The sequence below is a fragment of the Scophthalmus maximus genome, chromosome 11, assembly GCF_022379125.1.
Source record: "Scophthalmus maximus strain ysfricsl-2021 chromosome 11, ASM2237912v1, whole genome shotgun sequence".
NCBI lineage: Eukaryota > Metazoa > Chordata > Actinopteri > Pleuronectiformes > Scophthalmidae > Scophthalmus > Scophthalmus maximus.
In genome coordinates, this window is record NC_061525.1 from 8,589,344 (window position 1) to 8,610,004 (window position 20,661).

Sequence of the window (20,661 nt, forward strand, 5' to 3'; positions counted from 1 at the left end):
GGTTATTAACATTGCATTAATAGTGAATGACTACAATTCACACCCAAAACCAACACTTTTTTTTTTTCAGTTAAGATATTCACCAAAAATCCAGAGATCAACAAGCAATACCACTTTTCCGTGTCTCAAATTCGTGTGGAGTGAGCCTCTTCCCGATCAAATCAATACAGGATCTCTGACAAGGAAGTAAACACAAAACCTCCAGACCGGTGTCACACTTACCCCCGCACCGGGCGGTTGGCTTTGTCCCTGCATTCATGAGATGAGATGAGATCCCTGGTTGTTTGGAAACCGTCCTCATGAAGACAGACTCCGGACTCTATACGGAGACAGACAGGGACTAATACTAATCTCTTCTACTTATACAGTTGCCAGAAACCGACGCACTGCAGCGGTAAGCCGCTATCACGTTACTTTTCTTCTTCTCTTGACGCTTTCCCGTGGTTGGCAAACAACTTACTGGCGCATTACCGCCCCCTTCTGAGGTCTTTAGGACTAAGCTACAGTATATTCCATCATTGACCCGGCCCTTTGTAAATATAACTTATATATTTGCTTTTCAGAATCTGTCTTTCCTGCTGATATTAAGGACAGTAGGTAATTACATATTCCCCTTTTTTTCCTATGTGTTACAAGACTCACACTCCATTTGCGCGGCTACCAATTATCACAGGTTAACTGTTGAAAGTGTACTGTCTACATTATTTTCAAGTTCTATATGTTTGGTTGCATTTGGGTTTTGTTTTAATTTAAATTTATTTATAATAATCTTTATGGTTAAACTGTTAAACATCCAGCCACAATTACATATCAGGGGTTGATAACATCATCTCAGGAATCATCACAATTTTTAAAAAAAAATACATATTTATTTTTTATAATTTTCTACCAGATCATGTGAATATGTTATAATGCTGTAAAACGTGAAGTAAAATCCAGCGCCTGATCTGTTTTCCTGAGAGCCGTGAGCCTGACAGACCAAACTCGGGCCTCACGCTCCCACCGGCCGCCCTCGTCACCGCTGACGTCACCCTGCCACCAGTGACTACTGGTTTCAAGATGGCGCTGCGGCCAGGATCTGGAGGCGGCGGCAGGTATTTTAGCCTTTTCTAAATATAACCCTGTCCGGAAAGATAGCATGCGTGCGTGAAGCACTCGCGTCTGACGGCCGCGTATCATCACGGCTAACGCCCGGGGAGGGAGCTCAGAGGCGGGCAACGGTGTCTGGGCGTTGTGGTGTTGTTGTCCAAGCTGGATGTGTTGAGATGAGATGGCTGGTTGTCAGGTGTCACGGCTAACGCTAGCTAGCCGGTCCTGCCTCTCCCCGTCGGGCTGGAGCGACCGTAGCGCCGCGGTGTTTATAATATTGTCATACCACTTGTAACACGTCGCGTCGCCCGTGGCCGCCTCTTCGCCCCGGAGCTCGCGCGAGCCGCTGATAAAACGTGACGTTATTTTTCAGATATTAAAATGCACAGCTCTTTTTTTTTCGCAGAAGGGGCCTGTGGACCACAGCTATCGCTAATGTCGTGTCCGTCTCGTGACACTACGATACTGTACAATCCGTCCAGTGTCACGTAGGCTTGGTGATCAGTATCTCAGGAGGTGGAACAGATGCGATGTGGTGATGTGTCAGTTGATATTTTCTCCTCTAACTTAGCAGTTGCAAAGGATTCTCTAAGTTTCCCCTGTCAGGTTTCAGTCCCTTTATGAAAACTACATCATCTTCCCTGTCTGCACATAGGTAGATCCTTCAAGTGACATGTCCATGTGGTAAATGTACTCCATGTTATTAAAGCAGTGGTCTGCAGATGGATGGCCAGACCTCATGATTTTTTCATCTGCTGACCTGGAGCAGCTTGAATAATAGATGTTGCTCCGGCTACAGGTGTCCCGACGAGCCGGGCGATACTGATCTGCCAGGTGAAACCAAAGCCCTCCACACTGTGTGAATGAGTGAGGGCTGTTTCTTTTTAAAAGCAACTGGACAACGGATGTAATGAGAGGAGCTATATGGATAGTTATAGTCATGTGTTTACCATACTGCTTCATGTCTGACAGTTGTTGACTTGTGATCTCTCGGCTCAGTAAATATGACCAAGTGTGTCTGTTATCTGCAACACTTTCGAAATCGCGTTTGATGTTTTTGTAATCTTTCCAGCTATACTGGATCGGAACCTGATGAAGGAAAGTTTCTGATGGTTTTGGTGGAACGCCACGAGGTGGAGCAGTGGTGCAGCAGCTTACAACAAGCTACCTGACAGCTGAAACAACCTTTGTATTCAATGTATCGGCGTTATTAAAACGTATAAAGAAACCTAAAGAAACTTAGTTGTTAAGTCAAACTTGTGGTGGCTGGAGCCTTCTCCTTGAGAGCGCGACCGAGATGCATGTTATCAAAATGAGTGGTCATGATGGCTCCATGCAGAATTCTCTGTCTTCACCCGGCCATATGATTACACCATTCACCAGACAGCTGACCTCCTGAATGTCACATGATGTCCTATTGTCTTGTCCCATTAGTCAAGAGTGTCTTTCTGCTGGGTCTGTTGTGTAACTGCTGACATTTCCATTGGAATTATAACTGGGAATATGATCGTTCCACGGTTCGTTCTGGATGACTGGGGGCTTGATTAATTAATGAGTTGTAAGTTATGATAGCCAGAGTGGAGTTTCCGTCAGGTGACATGTGACTTGGTTTGTCTTTTCCATCTTTGGGGCCTCCGGGTCTAGTGCCTTTAACTGGGTCTCTGTCCAGTGTCCACGTAAGTGATGAAAAAGGAATGGACATTACAGACGTTATGATTTGATTACTACTTGCACTTGTCACATCTACTGTATGTTCCGCTAAAGGAGCAGTTTCACAATAAACCAAAAGTTTAAACATTTGTTTTGTTACCGTCCTTGGTGATGATAAATCTGGCTGAAACTCCTGACCCTGCCTTCTGTCTGCCAGCTCTCCAAGGTTCGACGATTGCTGTTGTCTGATCTACAGGTCTTTTTACAAGTCACTGGCCTGTCTGCCGTCCACAGCTGCTATCACTGCTTATCCCCCTCTTGGTTAATCTGCTCAGCCATGACCTGATATCAGCTGCAGGACGACGGGCAGCTTTGTCGTTGTGCTCCTGTAAAAGCTTTTTAAGCTGCAAATCTTACAGGGAGCAGATGTGAGAATTCCGTCCAATTCGAGCATCGCCATTAAGAACCGAGACGTACTTCATCAGTACGCTGTGAAGCGTGACCTCAGCTTCTTTCTTGTGTTGTTGTTACGGCTTCTTTTGACCATGACTGAGAAAAACAAATACACACATTGTGGTCTGAATCATGAGACGTGCCCCTGTAAAGGTTTTCATGTCATCTCATTCAATTAGAGCTAGAAAAAAATGTGTCAATTAATCAGTTAGTCAGTCAAATATTTTGATAATTGATTGATTTTGAAAGTGAAAACAAATCTACAAATTCTCAGGTTCCAGTCGCTCAAATTGAAAATCTAAACAATAAGAGGAAATACATTATAAAAATCTTGATAACAACTGAATTTTTGGTAACATTCTTGGTAGGTAAATCATTGGAAGAGACCTCTTTACATTACATATAGTCCATTTGATCTGATGTTAGTCTGAGAATATTGATAATAGCAACTGTAAAGTTTATTGAATAGTTATTGCCTATTAAATAGACATTTAAAATGGAGCTGAAAGGATAAGCTGACTCTCAGAAAAAACTCAACAACAATTTTGAGAATTTATTAGGTCACTATCATTTATAAGCAAAAACTTACCCGGACCAGCTTCTCAAATGTGTATTTTCTGCCCCTCTCCATTACATATTCTTGTCATTTGAATATCTTTGTTGGTCAGACAAAACAAATACTATTATGACATCACATTGAGCTCTGAGGAATTGTAAAGATAATGTTTCACAGTTTGTAGAATAATAAAAAGCAAAAGGGTAAATTGATAATGAAAGTAATAGTTATATGGAGCCCCAGTGTACAGTTTCATTACTTGTACAAAAATGTCCCTTGCTTATGATGTCACTCACCTGTTGGATTAGTGAGGGTCGAATGCAGCTATGAGTCACAGGTAACAAAGGCCCAGTTAGATTATTGCTCTTGTTTGTTTCTGCATCGTCAGTTCCAGCCTGAACAACTGAGTTGTGATAAGTTATTTGACAAATAGCTGAAGGCCTGTGTGGGTTGGCTCCGGTGAGGGAGAGACTTGGCCCACTTGTCTAGACTGCTCCTGATTAAAGGCCCATTTCTCAGCACAGACCCAGTGAGTCCAAGTCGCCTGCGGAAACTGAACTGCACCAGTTCTTTTTGGTATCAATGTAAAAAAAATCTGGATATGAAAATTCTCCTTGAATCTGCTTGTCGTGACTGAGCCTTAAACTATTGTTAGGTTGCAGAACTCATTGTGCAGCTCAAAATGTAACTGCTGCGCTTTTATCTATTATATTGTCTTTATCTACAGTATTTTTATACATTTTTCTGTTTTGTTTCCTGTTAGATTTCATTAAATTCTTCTATTCAAAGACATTTTTAATAATGTGGTGTTTGGAGATTAAATGACAGCAACAACACGATGAGATTCGTGCAGCATTCATATGTGGTCCGACTTAATGGAGCAGTAGATGATGAAGAAAATTTCAAAAACTGAAAAATCTGAAAGTCATTATCAAGCAGCCACGTGTATAATAATGAAGTTTTATTATTGTCAACAGCTCACAAGGCTTTTTATTTTTTGTTCTGTTGAGTACTTTCAAATTAATCAAAGTCACTTTTTGCAAATATATCCCTTCAGTACAGACAGGCATGCACACTTAAATACACATGGGCACACCTAATCCATTTAAAGTACCATCTCAGAAAATTGTTTTACCTGAATAGCACAAATGCCTACATTAAACATTTATTGGTTCAAAAATATCTGTCATCATCTCACTCATTTCCAATACTCCTCTTACACTGATCATTCGCAACAGTTTCGCTTGCTGTAGCTGTGAAGAAATACATTACTGTTGCAGCCATGGCCTCATAACTTTGCATTCTCATAGGCCTCAGAGGGGCTTATGTTTATATTTATTTTTATGAATATAATAACGTTTATTATCCTTTTTTTTCTCCTACAGTTTTATGTATCCTGTTGGAGGGGGCTTGGGACCGCCACAAGGTGAGTCATTCAACATTTAACATTACCAGTGCAAAAAATGTTTAGGTTTCATTCATTTACTTATTGATCATCTAGTACACTGAGTCATTTGGAGGGAGACGTAACCTCCTCTTAGTTGAAATGGGATTGCTGCAGTCACTGGAGGGTTAGGGATACTCATTAAGCTGAGCATTTGCATCATATTTAGGCTGTTGATGCTATAACACTCCTGATAAACAATCCACACAACACTGGGACAAGCGTCTCAGGCATCATTACATGCTCCCGTTAGCAGTGTCATTTTAGTCAGACAAATTAGTACAACTGTAGCCTCCTAAATAAGCCATTTACTCATCCTGGTTGAGCCCTGACATGGTGAATCATCTGGAGGCTCCAGTAGGAGCTGGCTGCTCAGCTCTGTGTCAGCTTACACAGAATCTATGAAAACAAACACTCCCCCCCTTTTTTTTCTCCTCTCGCTCGCTCCTCTTGTTTTTGTTCAAGCTGTCACAGTAGTCACCAGAAAAACAGTTGCTTGTTGCTGAGCCTGTCTCTTTCCAGCTGTCCAAGAAATGGATTTAAAAATACTGAATCATGTCCATACTCGGGTGGGGTTTCCTTTTTTTTTTCAAACTTTCAAACATTTTGTATTCACTTTTCCTCCGTGTAATTTAAATTGGGCATACCGTTTTCCTTTAAATAGTAATTGAGTATTGCTGTTCTTTGCCGTGTCTGCAGTACGCCATAACAGTGTTGGTGTGTGTGTTTCTGCAGGCTTGGTACCCATGCAGCAGCAACAGCAGCAACAACAGCAGGGCTTCCCTATCGTTCCGGTCATGCAGCCTAACATGCAGGGCATGATGGGAATGAACTTTGGGGGGCAGATGACCCCAGGAGCCATGCCTATGCAGGTGAGTTTTTCTTTACCTTCTCAATTCTGTGTTTTTCTGTTACTATTTGAGGTGGAAATGATCCATTGTCTCGTTACTAGTCACCTATTTATTGAAATAACTGATTTCATTCAAGTTGGGGCCTTCATAGTGCCTCCTAACTTTGCTCGTGTCCAAATTAATCAAGTCATGAACTGTTTTAAATATTTCAACCATTAATGAGGCTTCAAATTGCTTCGCCTTCCCTTGGTGCGATTATTAAAAGTGAAAGGAGTGTGACAGTAGGAATGCTAATGAGATTTCAGAGCCTTGTTTTGTGTGTATGTGTCTTTTGTCCTAGCAGGGCGGGATGGCGATTGGGATGCAGAACCCCGGGATGCAGTTTTTGGGTCAGCCACAGTTTATGGGTATGAGACCTGCTGGACCCCAGTACACTGCTGACATGCAGAAACAAATGGCTGAGGAGCACCAGTAAGTTTTCTTTTTGGATTTAAGCCTGAGTCTAGGGATGGCAATATCAGTCAGACCCAACAATCTGGACTAGATTAAAGTATCTCAGTCCTTACTGAATGCCTTGTTCTGTACGTACAGTACATTTTACAGATGTTCTTGGTCCCAGGGGATAAGTACTAATTGCTTCATCATTTTAGATTATCCAATACTTTGGTTTATTACTAACTATTTGTCCATCTTTCAGTATCAATCAATATCGATGAAACTTTTTTTCCTGATTTCTCTCCATTTCCATCCATCTTGATCATTACGTCTATGTGTTATGCCATATATGCTTTTGAAATATCTGTTAAACCATGTATTTGCAGTATTGCATTGTCAGTCACATATCTCTACAAAATTGCCCCCCAAAACATGGGGGAAAAGTATATACACACATATATATATATATATATATATATATATATATATATGATTCTACATCCTATGTTTATTCATAAAACACAATGGCTTGAGTGATTTAATGTAACTACTAATTATAAAACAACCCTGACAAAGACAGATTACTTTGTCTTTATTCCAATTAATGTATACATTAATGTTTTGCTCTTCTCCCAACCCCTCCAAGAATATTATTTGTTTGTCTCCACATGTGATGTGTTTACTCATCTTGCCTTTTAGAAAGCGTCTAGAGCAGCAGCAGAAGATGCTGGAGGAAGACAGGAAAAGAAGGCAATTTGAGGAGCAGAAACAGAAGCTGAGGCTGCTCAGCAGTGTCAAACCCAAGGTGAGTCTCTCACCACAGCATGATTACCTTACTATTTTTTCGGACACATCCTCCACTCGCCTTTCTCGCCCTCCGGGCTCTTGAAACTATGCTGCGCTGTACTTAGACAGGGGAGAAGAGCCGTGACGATGCCTTGGAGGCTATCAAAGGGAACCTGGACGGCTTCAGCAGAGATGCGAAGATGCACCCCACTCCATCATCACAGTCAAAGAAGCCAGGTACCTTTAGTCAACCACTTTTAGTTGTGATCCTTGGGATTTGTCCTGTTGTGCCTCCCATTGGCAGATCTGCTCTCCTTTGCTCTGCTGAAATGCCTTTGTCTAAGAATAATAACTGGATTAGAGGCAGATCAGCATGATGATCACCCAGCTGGAGGCCAGACAAGCCGAATTCTGGATTTTCCGTCCGAGTCTGTACACCGTCATTGTCATTATCACCTTTTTAGTTCAGTGTTTTTAGGTCTGTGTTCAGTACAGCATCTGATTTTGGACTTCAGTCTGTGTTAACTTCCTGAAATTTGTATAGTCTCAGAGTTGTAGATTTCCCTTGCTGTCAGAAAAAAATGTTGGCACGCATTTACGAAGTGCAGATTAATGTTTTACAGTGGAAGCCCCCAACCTTTTTGGAAACCTCATGCGAGAAGCATAGTTAACTAGCAGCTCCTCGTCACAAGTTGCATACGTTTATGAGCTCAGAGCAAGGAAACTTTTTACTTTTACTTTTAACTTTTTAAATACACTAATCAATAGTTTGGGAAACTGCTTAAGACTAATTCTGGTGATGATATGCAGTTTTAAAATTGATGATCACCTTTAGTTAAATATATTTTTACTGAAGGTTAATATTAGTAAATCACTGTCTGTTTGGAATCGTAGTCACACAGTTTCTGTTCTTTCACAAAATGCTGCTTCACTCTTGCAATGTACAGCCCTCAATTCATTCTCCATGGTAGTGTGTGTCATGTGTTGTGCCATTATCGTTATTTCTTCATTTTTGCAGACTCATCGCCATCACACCCGTCTGTCACCACTCACTCCCTCCCCCCAGCTTTGTCTGAGGACAATGACGACTTTAGTGACTTTCAGGGGCCTCTAGAGGCCCCAGCCTCCTTCCCTCTGCCCTCCTCCTCCGCTCCCTCTGCCTTTGGCCTCTCCTCTCAGGCCCACGTCCAGCCTGTTTCCCCTGTCCCCAAGAAAGGTTTCTCTGAGGATGATGATGAGTTTAGCGACTTTGTTCAGGGTCCTGTAAACACTCTCCCTTCCTCCAACTTCCACCTCTCCTCTCAAGACCAAATCCAACCTCCGTTCCCTTCCTCACAATCCCTCCCTCAGTCCCTCCCTGCCTCTGTGTCCATTCCCACTGCCTCCCAACACTCTGTTGTCGACACCAGCTCCCAATCTACATTTCAAGGTAACTCTTTTGGTTTCTTCACATCTCCCCTCCCATCCCCCATAAGTCATTTATACTACCATTTCCACTTAAATTAGTTTGGAGGGGGGTTTTTTTGTTTGTTTGACCCGCATGGCATGGGCGAGAGCATGCCGCCAGCACAGCATATGGCCTCATCATCTGAACATTCAAAGCTACCAGACCCTTTAAATTAGTTAAACAATGATGCAGAACAAATAAAAAGCTTAGCTTCATCCTTAGACTGTTTCTTCATCGGTTTTTAACCAAGTAGTAGTTGAATACACTCCTGAATCAGTTCATGGTTTGTGCAGTGATAGAAGAATTTCACTCTCATGTTTCATCTGCCGTCTTATCTCTGGGATGAGAAGCTGCTCTGTGACATCTCTCAGGCTCTCGACTATGAATGACAGGACGGCGAAATCACCTCCTGTCCAGAGAAATGCAACAGCTCGCCCAGTGACGTCCCAAATCCTTGGAGACATTTCAGACCTAGTTGTTTAACATCTGGAATAAGAAGATTACATGTTGTCAGTATTCCTTGACTCTGATCGAGCAGAAGAGAGACCTGAGGGAGTCCTGGGCAAATCTACTTGATTAATATATTATGTGCAGGCAGGAATGCAACAGGACCACATATATGTAGTGCAGGAAATGATGTGTGGCATTAAACCAAATATAAACACATTACAGGGGGATATTTACTAAGCCTGTTGGAAATTTCATCAGAGGTGCAAAACTAAGTTGTTTTTTTTCTCATCAAGTAACAATAAATAAGATGTGATGCTGGCCTATGTTTTGACTCTACAGACCTGTAGAAGTTTCTTAGTTATTAGTTATGAGGCAATGAGGTAGAGTTTTCTCATGGTAGACATAGTGACGTAGTTCCGCTAAAGGTTTTGAAAATTCAGCTTTATTCAGCCATCATTCTTTCGATTAATCGATTAGTTGTTGTGTTTGTCCACACACCAAAGATATTTAGTTTACTGTCATAGAGGAGTTAAGAAACCAGAAAATATTCACATTTAAGAAGCTGAAAATATGGAATTTTGACTCTTTCAAAAAAACTATTATCAAAATAGTTGGCGATTAATTTAGTAGTTGATTACTGATCGATTAATTGATCAACTGTTGCAGCGCTAAAATTGTTAGTTTAGCCTCTGACAAACAGGAATCTTTGACTGCAGTTATAACCAGGTTGTGTTATAAAGAAGCTTGTTCCTCGTTCACCCCTCTAGGCCCATCCCTGGAAGAGAAGCTATATTCCTCATACGATCTTACTGCTGATAAGACGGCCCAGGTTAGCTTTAAATCCAGGCGGAGTTTGGCTGAAATGGGTCCTAGAGCTAAAGTTTCAGCCCAGTTTCAATCTAGCACTAAAGCGAGGAACTGGGCTGCGGCCCAAGAGGACTTGGGTTCTGTCTTCGCCACTACAGAGCTACATGAGGCACCAGTGTCGGCACCCAGCGTTCCCCCATCAGCTGCTGATTCGTCCTCCAAAACCAGTAGTGAAAGTGGTGAGAGAAGTTTGTTAGACTTCATAGCTCCTGCTGCTTCTTCTCTCCGTTGCTTTGTTGCAGCATTAATACACAATCAAATTCTGTCCTGGGGAAATATTTTCACTTTTTCTAACTGCCAAAATAAGTCTGTACCTTTTGCTGCAACTTAATCTTTTTTCCAGCTCTATGGGTCGTAACTGGTTTGTGACAGATTCTGGACTGGGCATCAGGCTGTTCTAGCCCGTGTGCCAAATGAAATCACTTTGACATTTCCTCTGAAATTATTATGGAGTGGCAGTCTCTCTCCCTGGTGTCTTCACATCATCTCTAGGTCTCTGCTCTCATTTCTGCCTGCTTTATTTCCTCATTTACTTTCCGGCCTAATCTTGTTAGAGGGGCCTTCTTATGTTGCCGCTTTCTGCACACACCATGGAAATGGACTTTGTCCGTCGAGGTCCTGGGGTAATACCTGCTGCTGTCTGTTCTCTCGCTGTGCACCACCCGCTCAGAGAACAAACCTCTGGTGCATGCTGACTGCTTTGGTTTAACAGGGATACGCATGGATTGGCGGATGCCGCTGGGACCCAAACATAAGGCCGATTGTGCATGCTACTCCTTTGTGCTGAAATGTGTTTGTCTGTGTCCGTGTCCTCCCTGTCATCAAGGGAAATATAGAGGCTCATCATGAATACCAGGGAGATTTGTAATTAGATTCATTTAACTGGCCAAGACTGATGGGAGTATTATGTTTGGCAAATTGGCTGCCTGAGTAAACAGTGTCTCAGTGACTGCTCAAAACAAACCTATTTGCAGATTTCAAAAAGTTCATTTAGTTCAATGTGAGCAGTTCAATTAGATTTTAGATGTTTTTTCTTGACCAGGTAGTTTCCTATCTCATCTTTCCTTGAATCTGGAAATAGCTCACAGACTGATTTATAGATGTCTGATGTGGCAAGATGTGCAGGGGAGCGTTACATCTGCACCCCTGCCTTCCAGACCGCAGGTGGATGATTTCATGAAGTTTGATACAAAGCAGGGGCTCAGCTGCCAAGAGGCTTGGAAAATCATATGCCTGGACAAGGCTTTCACTACAGCAACTGTGTGTGTGTGTGTGTGTGTGTGTGTGTGTGTGTGTGTGTGTGTGTGTGTGTGTGTGTGTGTGTGTGTGTGTGTGTGTGTGTGTGTGTGTGTGTGTGTGTGTGTGTGTGTGTGTGTGTGTGTGTGTGTGTGTGTGTGTGTGTGTGTGTGTGTGTGTGTTTGTGTGTGTCTGCCTGCCTCTGAGAGCAGGTGTTGGTGTGTACCCACAACAAGAGCACATCCAGCCCATGCTGCCAGCCTGGGCGTACAATGACAGCCTCGTCCCAGGTAATATTTACACATGAAAATGTCCAATTAAGTTTACCTTTATGTTTCTAGCTTTCATGAATGTTTTCCTCTCTGATTTTCTCTCCTTAGAAATGTTCAAGAAGGTTCTTGAATTCACCATGACCCCAGCAGGGATAGACACAGCCAAGCTCTACCCAATATTAATGTCATCAGGTCTCCCCAGGGAAGCACTGGGACAAATCTGGGCGTCCGCCAACCGCACAACACCTGGCATGCTGACCAAGGAGGAGCTCTATACTGTTCTTGCACTAATTGGTGTGGCGCAGGTAAAGTCAAAATAAATTATCCACTTTAACTGACTTCACTTATCGTTCCCCATGGCTTCCACAGAGCCGTGCCGCAAACTCCACAGTAAAATTAGACAGGCTTAGCTAGACAGAGGCAGAAAGAAGTGGCGGTGTAAATCAGCCCAGGGCCTGTGAAGCGTTGTAAGCCAAATACACGAGTTCCCATCAGCCGAGTTTGGCAGGAAGCTTCTTATCATTCTCAGCCCGGGCCTGTCACCACCACCCCTGGGGAGGATCCAAATCTGCAGGAAGCTCACAAAATCACTGCATACTACCGCTTCCATACAAGGAATAAAAAACCACCTTTGTTGATGTAAATCTTCTAGAGTCCTTAAAATGCAAGCATAACAGGGTGCTTTCAAAGGAACTTGACTGTGTTTAATAATTCCTATGCATGTATGTGATTCAAAATAATGGTAGTCTGTCACAGCATAATAAGAGGTATGAGGCTTTGGCTTCTCAACAATAGTTGTTTGTTGGATCGGTTCATTGTTGGCTTTTATTTTTCATTCATTTCTTGTTGACATTGAAAATCATGAAATCTCACTTGTTTTTACCCCTTACGCTCCTTTCCTTTGTTTCAGAGCGGCCTCCCAGCGATGAATGTGGAAATCCTCAGTCAGTTCCCTTCTCCACCAGTGCCCAACCTGCCGGCCCTGGCTATGGCCATGGCCCCTGTCATGCCCCAGCACCAGCAGCCCATGATAACCCAGCCCCCAGTCTCCATGGCTATGCCCTCACCAACACCAGCAGTAATGGCCATGACACCTGCAGCACCAGCTCAACCGCCCACAAACACTAACTTCATCGCCAACTTTCCTCCTGCACAGGTAACACAGGCTTTTGATCCAGTCTTTTCCTGGACACTTGTTTCGTGCAGCGATGACTGTAATTGGTTATAAACTCACATCTTATTAGCTGTTGTTGATGCAGGCGACCAAAGTAGATGACGACGACTTCCAGGACTTCCAGGAGGCTCCAAAGGCAGGAGCAAAAGATCCGCCCTTTACTGAGTTCCAGGGGGAGTCAGGAGGAAGTTTCCCCACCACCACAGCACAGCAACACCAAAACAGGTACAGTGTGCTAATGCTATGGAGACACTGAGAACGCCTATACCAGTATTTTAGTTGACATCCACCAAATGTGGAGTCAGCATTACAAAAAGTATATATCGGTGTCCCTCATCATCTCTGACTTATTCTGCACTTTATCTAAATAACTAACTAAACTGTTGTGCAGTGATTAGTGTCTTATATTCAGCCCTGGATGGTTTATTTGGAGCTGAGTTCTCCTGCATAACATTTCTGTCTATAGAAACCTTACAGTCAGACACACTGTCTTGATATCTCGCATAACCTTGCTAGAATAACAATGAGTTTGGGTCATTGCTTAATGAATTTATTTCAGTGGACAGTAGATAAGCTCATTTTTTTAAATTACTTTCCGTCCATATGGAGAGACCACCGTCTCACTGAGAGGAAGGCAATTAATATTTGGAAGAGAAACAAGAGTTCTCCTCTGCCTGAGAGCGTTGTCTTGGTAAATGAGAGACTGAAAGGCTGTTGGGCTGTGGACATTCGCTGGAAAGTGAGCTTAATGATTCTTCAAATCAGCAACTTTTTATATGTACAGTAATATTTAAATGCATTTGCTAAATAGTTTTATGTATCTCACAGTAGCATTTAAATTAAATAATAAAAAACCAAAAGTTTACTTTTTCGGGGGTATTTTTTATATGAATTCTAAAAATCCAATATAACATGTTAATTAGTAATCTGTTTTCTAGTCTTTGAGCTAAGCTGACCAAACTGGCTGCTGTTTTTAGCTTAATATTTAGTGTATAGGGATGTGATGTCATATCAATCTTATCATCTAACTCTCAAACACAAATAAGTGTTTCCCAAAATGCCAGCTCTGCCTTTTAACTTCCATTTGTTTTGATTGAAGGTACAGGTAGGAAACAGGTTGAGTTAAAAACTATAAAAGAATAAAAGCACAACTGCAAACACTGCAACAGAATTTTTTTTTTTGTTGGCCTGAAGAGGCTCAGGTCAGTTGTGCACAAATTGAAGGTGCATTAGATAGATAGATAGATACTTTATTCATCCCAAGCTGGGAAATTCCGGTGTAGCAGCAGCAGCACGTTTCACACAGCACACATTAGAAATATATACAATATATACACAAATACATTTTAAATATAAAATTGCAAAAAATATAGAGAATAACAATAATAAAATTATTAAGGTGAGGTGTTATAAAGTGTTATGGCTTGTGGCAGGAACAATTTCCTGTACTTGTTTCTCATAATCAGAACAAAATAACGTCAAACATTGACAGACCGACATGACAACTGGACACAACATCAGTTGAAACTAACATTTACAATACATGAATGTAGACAAGTACTGATATATGACCCACGTCTGTGACGCTCTTTGCAAGTGTGTTGTCTTTTTTCATTAAAGTGCTTTTCTGTATAAAACAGATAAAAGCTCCCACAGCTTGCATCAGCACCATAGTCACTTTTATGGTTAGTAGAATAAAAAGCTTTTATTATTAAAAAAAACAACCTCCAAACTTTGGGAGCCTAGGGCAAATGTTCAGTCGGCTCAGGCAGCTTATGGGGATTAAACTCTACTGTTGAACTTCACTCTTCCTGATGCCTGACTATAGCGATTGTCTCCCTGCAGTGCGCCTGCCATGCTGACTCCAGTGTCTGGTTCCTCCTCCGCCCCCGTGACATCCTCTGATAAGTACGCTGTCTTCAAGCAGCTGTCTGTGGATCCACCTGCAGAGCCCACAACCCACGTCTCAGGTACCTTCTGCACAGGGGTTGTCAAAAGTATCAACATTTTTCGATACAGTGTGTTTAAAACTATACGATATCCGTTAATTTCATTTTCGTTAGTATCGCATATATTTTAGCTGATTTCAGTCAGATTTTTAAGTTACCATAGGCTGCTGAAAGATACAAGATGGGACAAAATCAACTGATCCTCAACCATCTGTGGCTGTGAAGCGGCCTTAGTGACTGGAGGCTGAGGCGCAGGCAACAGCATGTCTGCAGCCAGTGAGAGACCCGTCTCTAGACGACCACCACGGGACCACCCGGAGAAGTACCAAGGAGTGTAGAGAAGGAAAATGGTCCAAGTGCTGTTTCAATAGCTCACTCATTTATGAATTTATTGACATCGCACCACCTCTCATGTGCCTGGGACATCCTCTCACGTCTTTCACAGCTGTTAGTTTGTGAAAAAGGCCTCAGCAAATCCCTTAACGTCAAGGTTTTCTTCTATTGACATCAAATCACCTCTCATGTGTCTGTGACCTGCAGTTTTACAAGGTTGTTTGTAATTAATTACAATATATACTTAGTGTTTTGTCTGTTGGACAATACAAAGAGAAAGTACTTTTCACATTCTTCTTTTCCTTGTTCTGTTCCAGATGTTGGAGACAAATACAGTGTTTTCAGACAGCTCGAGCAACCTGCTGACAAGAAATCAGTCGGTAAGAACTATTACATTCAAGACACACAAACACTTTTACGCTGAAACTCACAGTTGCAAATCTATTTTTATTCTAAATCCATTTTTGTCTGTTCCCGAGTCAATTCGCTTTTGCTTTTTCAACAAAAACCAAAGAGGACATGTTGGGCTCTGAGATAGTTCCTGTGAGCTAGAGGACAGATGAGACCTTCAAAAAAAGCGTCACATCCTCATTAGAAAACAAATCCTTGCTGTGTTTTGGTTGGAGTTTGCACTGAAGAGAGTGGCAGAAGTGTTTGATTCCCTCCAATTATTATTATATATTTATTATAACTTGGGTGAAGCAGGTCACTAAAATGACACGTTAATATTGTTCCATGTTTACACTGAATCTGGTTCTGCAGTGTTGATACCAGTGTGTTTCCCGTCCCTGTTTCATTAGAACAGTTTCAGATGGGGACAGCTCTTACACCTCCAGTAAGTGATGCTTTGCAGTGACCTTTCCTTGGCGCATACAGGCTCCATCTCTTTAATGAGCTCATTAGTTATCTCTTTTCCACCGTACACGAGCAGTGTGAACAGATTCTTTATTTCAGTCCCTGCATATATTATTCGGGCACTGGATAAACCACAACTGAAACGTGACTTTTTGTACTTTTTTTGTGTGGTTTGTATTAGTCGCATCTTTTTGAGAAAAAAAGACTATGGAATATTATCGCTGTTGAAGTTTTTAGAACATTTATGGAGTTTTCTCATTGAAAAAAAAATACCCATCTTAACTAGTTATTTCAGTTACTGTTGAACCCTTGAATTGAACAGTTCCTTTAAAGAAAACAAACTACTTTTAGATTGTAGCAGTTGATTTTGTAAGAATAGTATCTTTGCATAAATATGAACAAATATGGGGGGGGGGGATAGCATACTTATTGATCATTGGTCAAGAGGTTTTTGTAAATCCATATTTACAGCCAGCATTAATCCCAATACTGTGTCTTATTGACATGTCTAATCTGTCATTTCTTAACCATTTCGACATTTGATAGTAAGAAACACTTCTGAAACACTTCTAAACCTAAAACATACCAAAGCAGAGCTGGAAGACAGTTTTCCCTCAGAAAGTGTCTTAGATATATAGGAGACAAAATAGCTTGTTAAGATGGACATTTTTTTGTCGAGTGGCTTCAACATTTTCTGTTTCAGTTTTAAGAGTTTACTGCATGGTACAGGGGGTGTATATGTCTTTGGGTGACGTTGCTTTTTTTGTGCAGTGATGTTTGCTGTTTTCTCTGCTGCCCGCAGTTCATCTGACAAATGAAGTCGGAGTGATTCACAGAGCCAAACTAATCCTTCCACTTCTTTTCTTGTAGGATTGTAAAATGACTGAATCACGGCTGTTGCAGCTGAGACCTTTTTTGTCTGATATCCCATTATATGTATCTGCTGTGTTAAATGTTTTTCTTACTGATCTAGAATTGTTGTCTTTGGTTCACAGGGGAAGGATTTGCAGATTTCAAGTCTGTCAGCGCTGATGATGGCTTCACAGACTTTAAAACCGCCGACAGCATCTCTCCACTAGACCCCTCAGAACAGGCCAAAATCTTCCAGCCTGCCTTCCCCTCTCCTTTCCCAAACTCTCAGTCTCTACAGCAACTACCACCACAGCAGCAGCAGCAGCCAGCAGTGACTCTTTCTCAGTCCAAAAAACCCCTCAACATAGCTGACCTGGACCTTTTCTCTTCTATAGCTCCCTCTGCTCCTGCCCCCACAGAGACACAGCCTAGCACCTTCCCCTCTATGTCTGTGCCCCCCTCTTTAGTGCTTCTACCAGGTGGATCTAAAGCTCCAGGGGGAGGCACAAATGATTTTGGTGACTTTGCCCTCTTTGGCTCCTCCTCTGATGCCACTCAAACTTCAGCAGCAGGCGGAGCTGTTGCAGCGCCTCAGGACGACTTTGCAGACTTCATGGCGTTCGGCAGTTCTGGTGGGGAGCCTAAAGGTGACAGCAGCGTCGGGGTGCAAGGAGAGACCACCACGCAGCAGAGGCCTCAGCAGAACTCAGACAAGTACGACGTATTCAAACAGCTGTCTCTGGAGGGAGGCCTCGCCTACGATGACACCAAGGAGAGCGGCGGCGGCTCCTTCTCGTCCCTCAAGAGCGACACAGAGGACTTTGCCGACTTTCAGTCCTCAAAGTTCTGCACGGCACTCGGGGCGTCCGAGAAGACTCTGGTGGACAAGGTGAGCGCTTTCAAACAGGGCAAAGAGGACTCCGCCTCTGTCAAGTCACTCGACCTCCCGTCCATTGGAGGGAGCAGTGTGGGGAAAGACGACTCCGAGGACGCGCTGTCAGTGCAGCTGGACATGAAGCTGTCGGATATGGGCGGAGACCTGAAGCACGTGATGTCGGACAGCTCCCTGGATTTGCCAGGTCTCTCGGCCCACCAGCCCCCCGCTACAGGTGAGGAACTAGTGCGTTTGCTCTGGTGAGGCCCTGTCCAGTTATACACAGTATTAATTCCAGGGCCTCTCCTCCTCAGTGCCCGTTGACTCCACCAAAATAAAAAAGGTGGGGTCAAAGGGCAAGCAATGATTTTAATATGCTCAAAATCAGAAGACAGACATCAGTCTACATGAATAACATATCATATTACATGCATTTCATTCCACATTTCATTTTTCACCTTAACATATTTTATTTATATATTTATGTATTTATGTATTTATTTGAGTTCCTCCCTTATTTCCACATCCCCATTCCTTCTCTGCATATATTATTATAATTGGTAGTGTTATTATTATTATTGTTATTTCTATGACAGAAAGGTCTATTCATTTACAAATTATGATGCCTGGATTTGACGTGTTGGCAGAGTAGTTCGTAGACACGGTCCCTGGTTACTGTCTGTGTGACTGGGATTACATCCCTGTTGTGTCCTCCCTGCTTCCCTTCAGCGTATCTTCTGTCTCCACAGGGCAGTGTGTGTGCGTGTGCATGTGTGTGTGCGTGCGTGCGTGCGTGCGTGCGTGTGTCTGTGTGTCTGTGTGTCTGTGTGTGTGTGTGTGTGTGTGTGTGTGTGTGTGTGTGTGTACGTGCTCGTGCGTGTTTGTGATGACGTGTCGTGCAACACAAACAAAGGTTGAGTTGAATACAGACGAGTCTGAGGGGGCGTTGTCATGATCCTATTTTAATCACAGGTTTCCCACAAAAGACTGCAGTTTACCAAAAGCATTATCAGTAAACCATTTTCACCCTTTTTAATGGCTGACATTCGGTTTGTGCGGATTTTACTTCGGATAATGCAATTTTGAATAGCTGAAAATGAAATTATACCTTGAATGGGACATTGTGCTCGCAGCAATGGCAAAAAAGCTATTTTGCAAAAGAGCAACGATGATATTTTATGTCACAAAAGCAACTGAGATGCTCGGCACATTATATCCAGACAGTTCAATGTTCAGACCACAGTGTCTGAGCTGTTGTATTACCCTGCAGTATTTTCAGACGTGCCGTGCAGCATCACATGAAATTACCCTCTAATTATGAGACGCTTCCGTAATATCATGTTGGCTTTCTCCCCCTACCTTATGTCCATGAAAGTGGAGTCAAAAGTTTACCTAAAAGTTTTTGTTGCGTCCTTAATTTAAAGAAAATCAAACAAATTTACGTATTAATCAGGTAATGTCCATGTCAGTGCTCCCTCTCTTCCTCTATCCAGTGCTCATCATTTATTCATCTAGCATCTCACCTTCCATGTCATGGCTCATATTACACAGAAAACATCAAGACCAACTCTCAATGTAACCTGAGACTATGTCAGATGAAAGCTTTGATGAAAGACAATTTTTTTCAACTTTATTTGTCCATTTTTCTGTGGCTTGAAAATGTTGACGAGGTCTTCACCTGTCATGTCGCACACTCACATCGTCTGCTTGGGTGTTTCTCCACATATCAGCTTATTATCAGTTAAAACATGTATACCAGCCATATAATTTCATCCAAGTAATTCATAATTCTAAATGTGAACATCCCCATTGCCTTATTTCAGTTATTGTACAGGGGGCAGATTTTGGTTGAACTCAAACTGGCCCCCCTCCTTTCTGCTCTTCTTGCGAGTACAAACAAACAGTTGGTGGGGATGCAGCTTAACATTCAGGCTACTGTTGATTGGGTAGAACTAGTGCACAGTTAAACATAAATACATTCCTAAAAGCTTTTTACTCCACTTAAACTGCTCCTCCACATTTCTCTATCTCACCTTTCTGCTCTTCTTGTCTTTGGAGAGCTCTGGGACAAACCTGACAAAGTGTAGCGGGCTGAGCAGTTTGAGCACCTCACCACTCTTTGCAATGTGCTTCTGGACATGTACCTAATCTTAAAGAGACAGTATTTCTTTTAAGAGGGTCCTTTTGAGTCTAGAGCACAAAAGGATATTCTTTTTTTTTTTCTTTTTTTTTACCGTTGTCTGTGATTTGCAGCATGAATTGATCATGTGCGCCTCTACGGTCTGGCACTCTGAGAACATAATGACGTTAGTATTTACCCCTCCTGCCTTGCTTTTTGCTGCAGTGTGCCTGCCTTTTCAATTTGTGAAATTGACAAGAAAGTAATACAAGATAACCATTTTATGCATAACAGTATTTGCAAGTTGTTTTTAATCAAAGGGAGAAAAAATGCATACTTACAGATTTCAGAGTGTATTTTTATTACAGGAATATGAGCCCTTATTTTGAGATTAGGACGACTCTGATCTTGTTGTGATTTGCCAACTATGTAAATTCAATGTAGCTTAAAGTATTTTGTGAGATTAAAATGTTCATCAAAGTATTTTAGGTCAACAGTCTGATCTGAACATTGTCTTGAGAAGATGATGATGTGCAAGTAGTTAGGGGAAGAAATTGTGCACATTATTCCGCTTTTGACAAATTACAATTACTGTAGCAAGAGAAAAAGGATACTGTCTCTTTAAATCTGTCTCTGCATCTTTGATTGGGTGTAATTACAACCCTCCTTGGGACGTCAGGTGTCAGGACAGCCCTCTGTTTTCTGTAACCCTTTGAGTGCTTGAACAGAGTCACTTCTCGTGTTTACATGCAGAGTAATGCAGATAATGTGATCGCCTCCCTTAAACCTCCTGCTTGAAAAAAAGCACCAGAACTTAATCCTATTTGATAATTGACAAAATGCATAAACAGCCTCTTAAATTGTGGCTTTTCAATTCTCACTGCTCTTAAGTGCAGTGTGTATAAAAGCAAAAAAAGTTTTGACCACTGTTTTTTCCCCCTCAGGTCCTCAAAGGGTTTTAATGCCTCC

The 20,661-nt window shown here is 42.1% G+C and overlaps 1 protein-coding gene across 10 annotated transcripts in view; it reads left to right on the plus strand.

Moving 5' to 3' along the window:
* The first annotated feature begins 218 nt into the window (after positions 1-218).
* The window catches only part of synrg (synergin, gamma), a 32,402-nt gene continuing 11,959 nt past the window's right edge, over positions 219-20,661 (plus strand). Inside the window, exons 1-17 of one of the 10 annotated variants that reach the window (XM_047335543.1) lie at positions 219-394; positions 564-597; positions 963-1,094; positions 5,134-5,174; positions 5,928-6,064; positions 6,384-6,514; positions 7,178-7,283; positions 7,390-7,501; positions 8,283-8,693; positions 9,929-10,207; positions 11,477-11,554; positions 11,645-11,841; positions 12,447-12,692; positions 12,781-12,935; positions 14,556-14,680; positions 15,310-15,372; positions 17,269-17,808. In XM_047335543.1, the coding sequence (XP_047191499.1) occupies positions 1,060-1,094; positions 5,134-5,174; positions 5,928-6,064; positions 6,384-6,514; positions 7,178-7,283; positions 7,390-7,501; positions 8,283-8,693; positions 9,929-10,207; positions 11,477-11,554; positions 11,645-11,841; positions 12,447-12,692; positions 12,781-12,935; positions 14,556-14,680; positions 15,310-15,372; positions 17,269-17,808 (2,656 nt within the window). In that variant the 5' untranslated portion in view covers positions 219-394; positions 564-597; positions 963-1,059. Of the gene's footprint in view, positions 395-563; positions 598-962; positions 1,095-5,133; positions 5,175-5,927; positions 6,065-6,383; positions 6,515-7,177; positions 7,284-7,389; positions 7,502-8,282; positions 8,694-9,928; positions 10,208-11,476; positions 11,555-11,644; positions 11,842-12,446; positions 12,693-12,780; positions 12,936-14,555; positions 14,681-15,309; positions 15,373-16,842; positions 17,809-20,661 lie in introns of all 10 variants that reach the window. The other 9 variants (XM_047335538.1, XM_047335539.1, XM_047335541.1 and 6 more) reach the window with 9 other exon arrangements.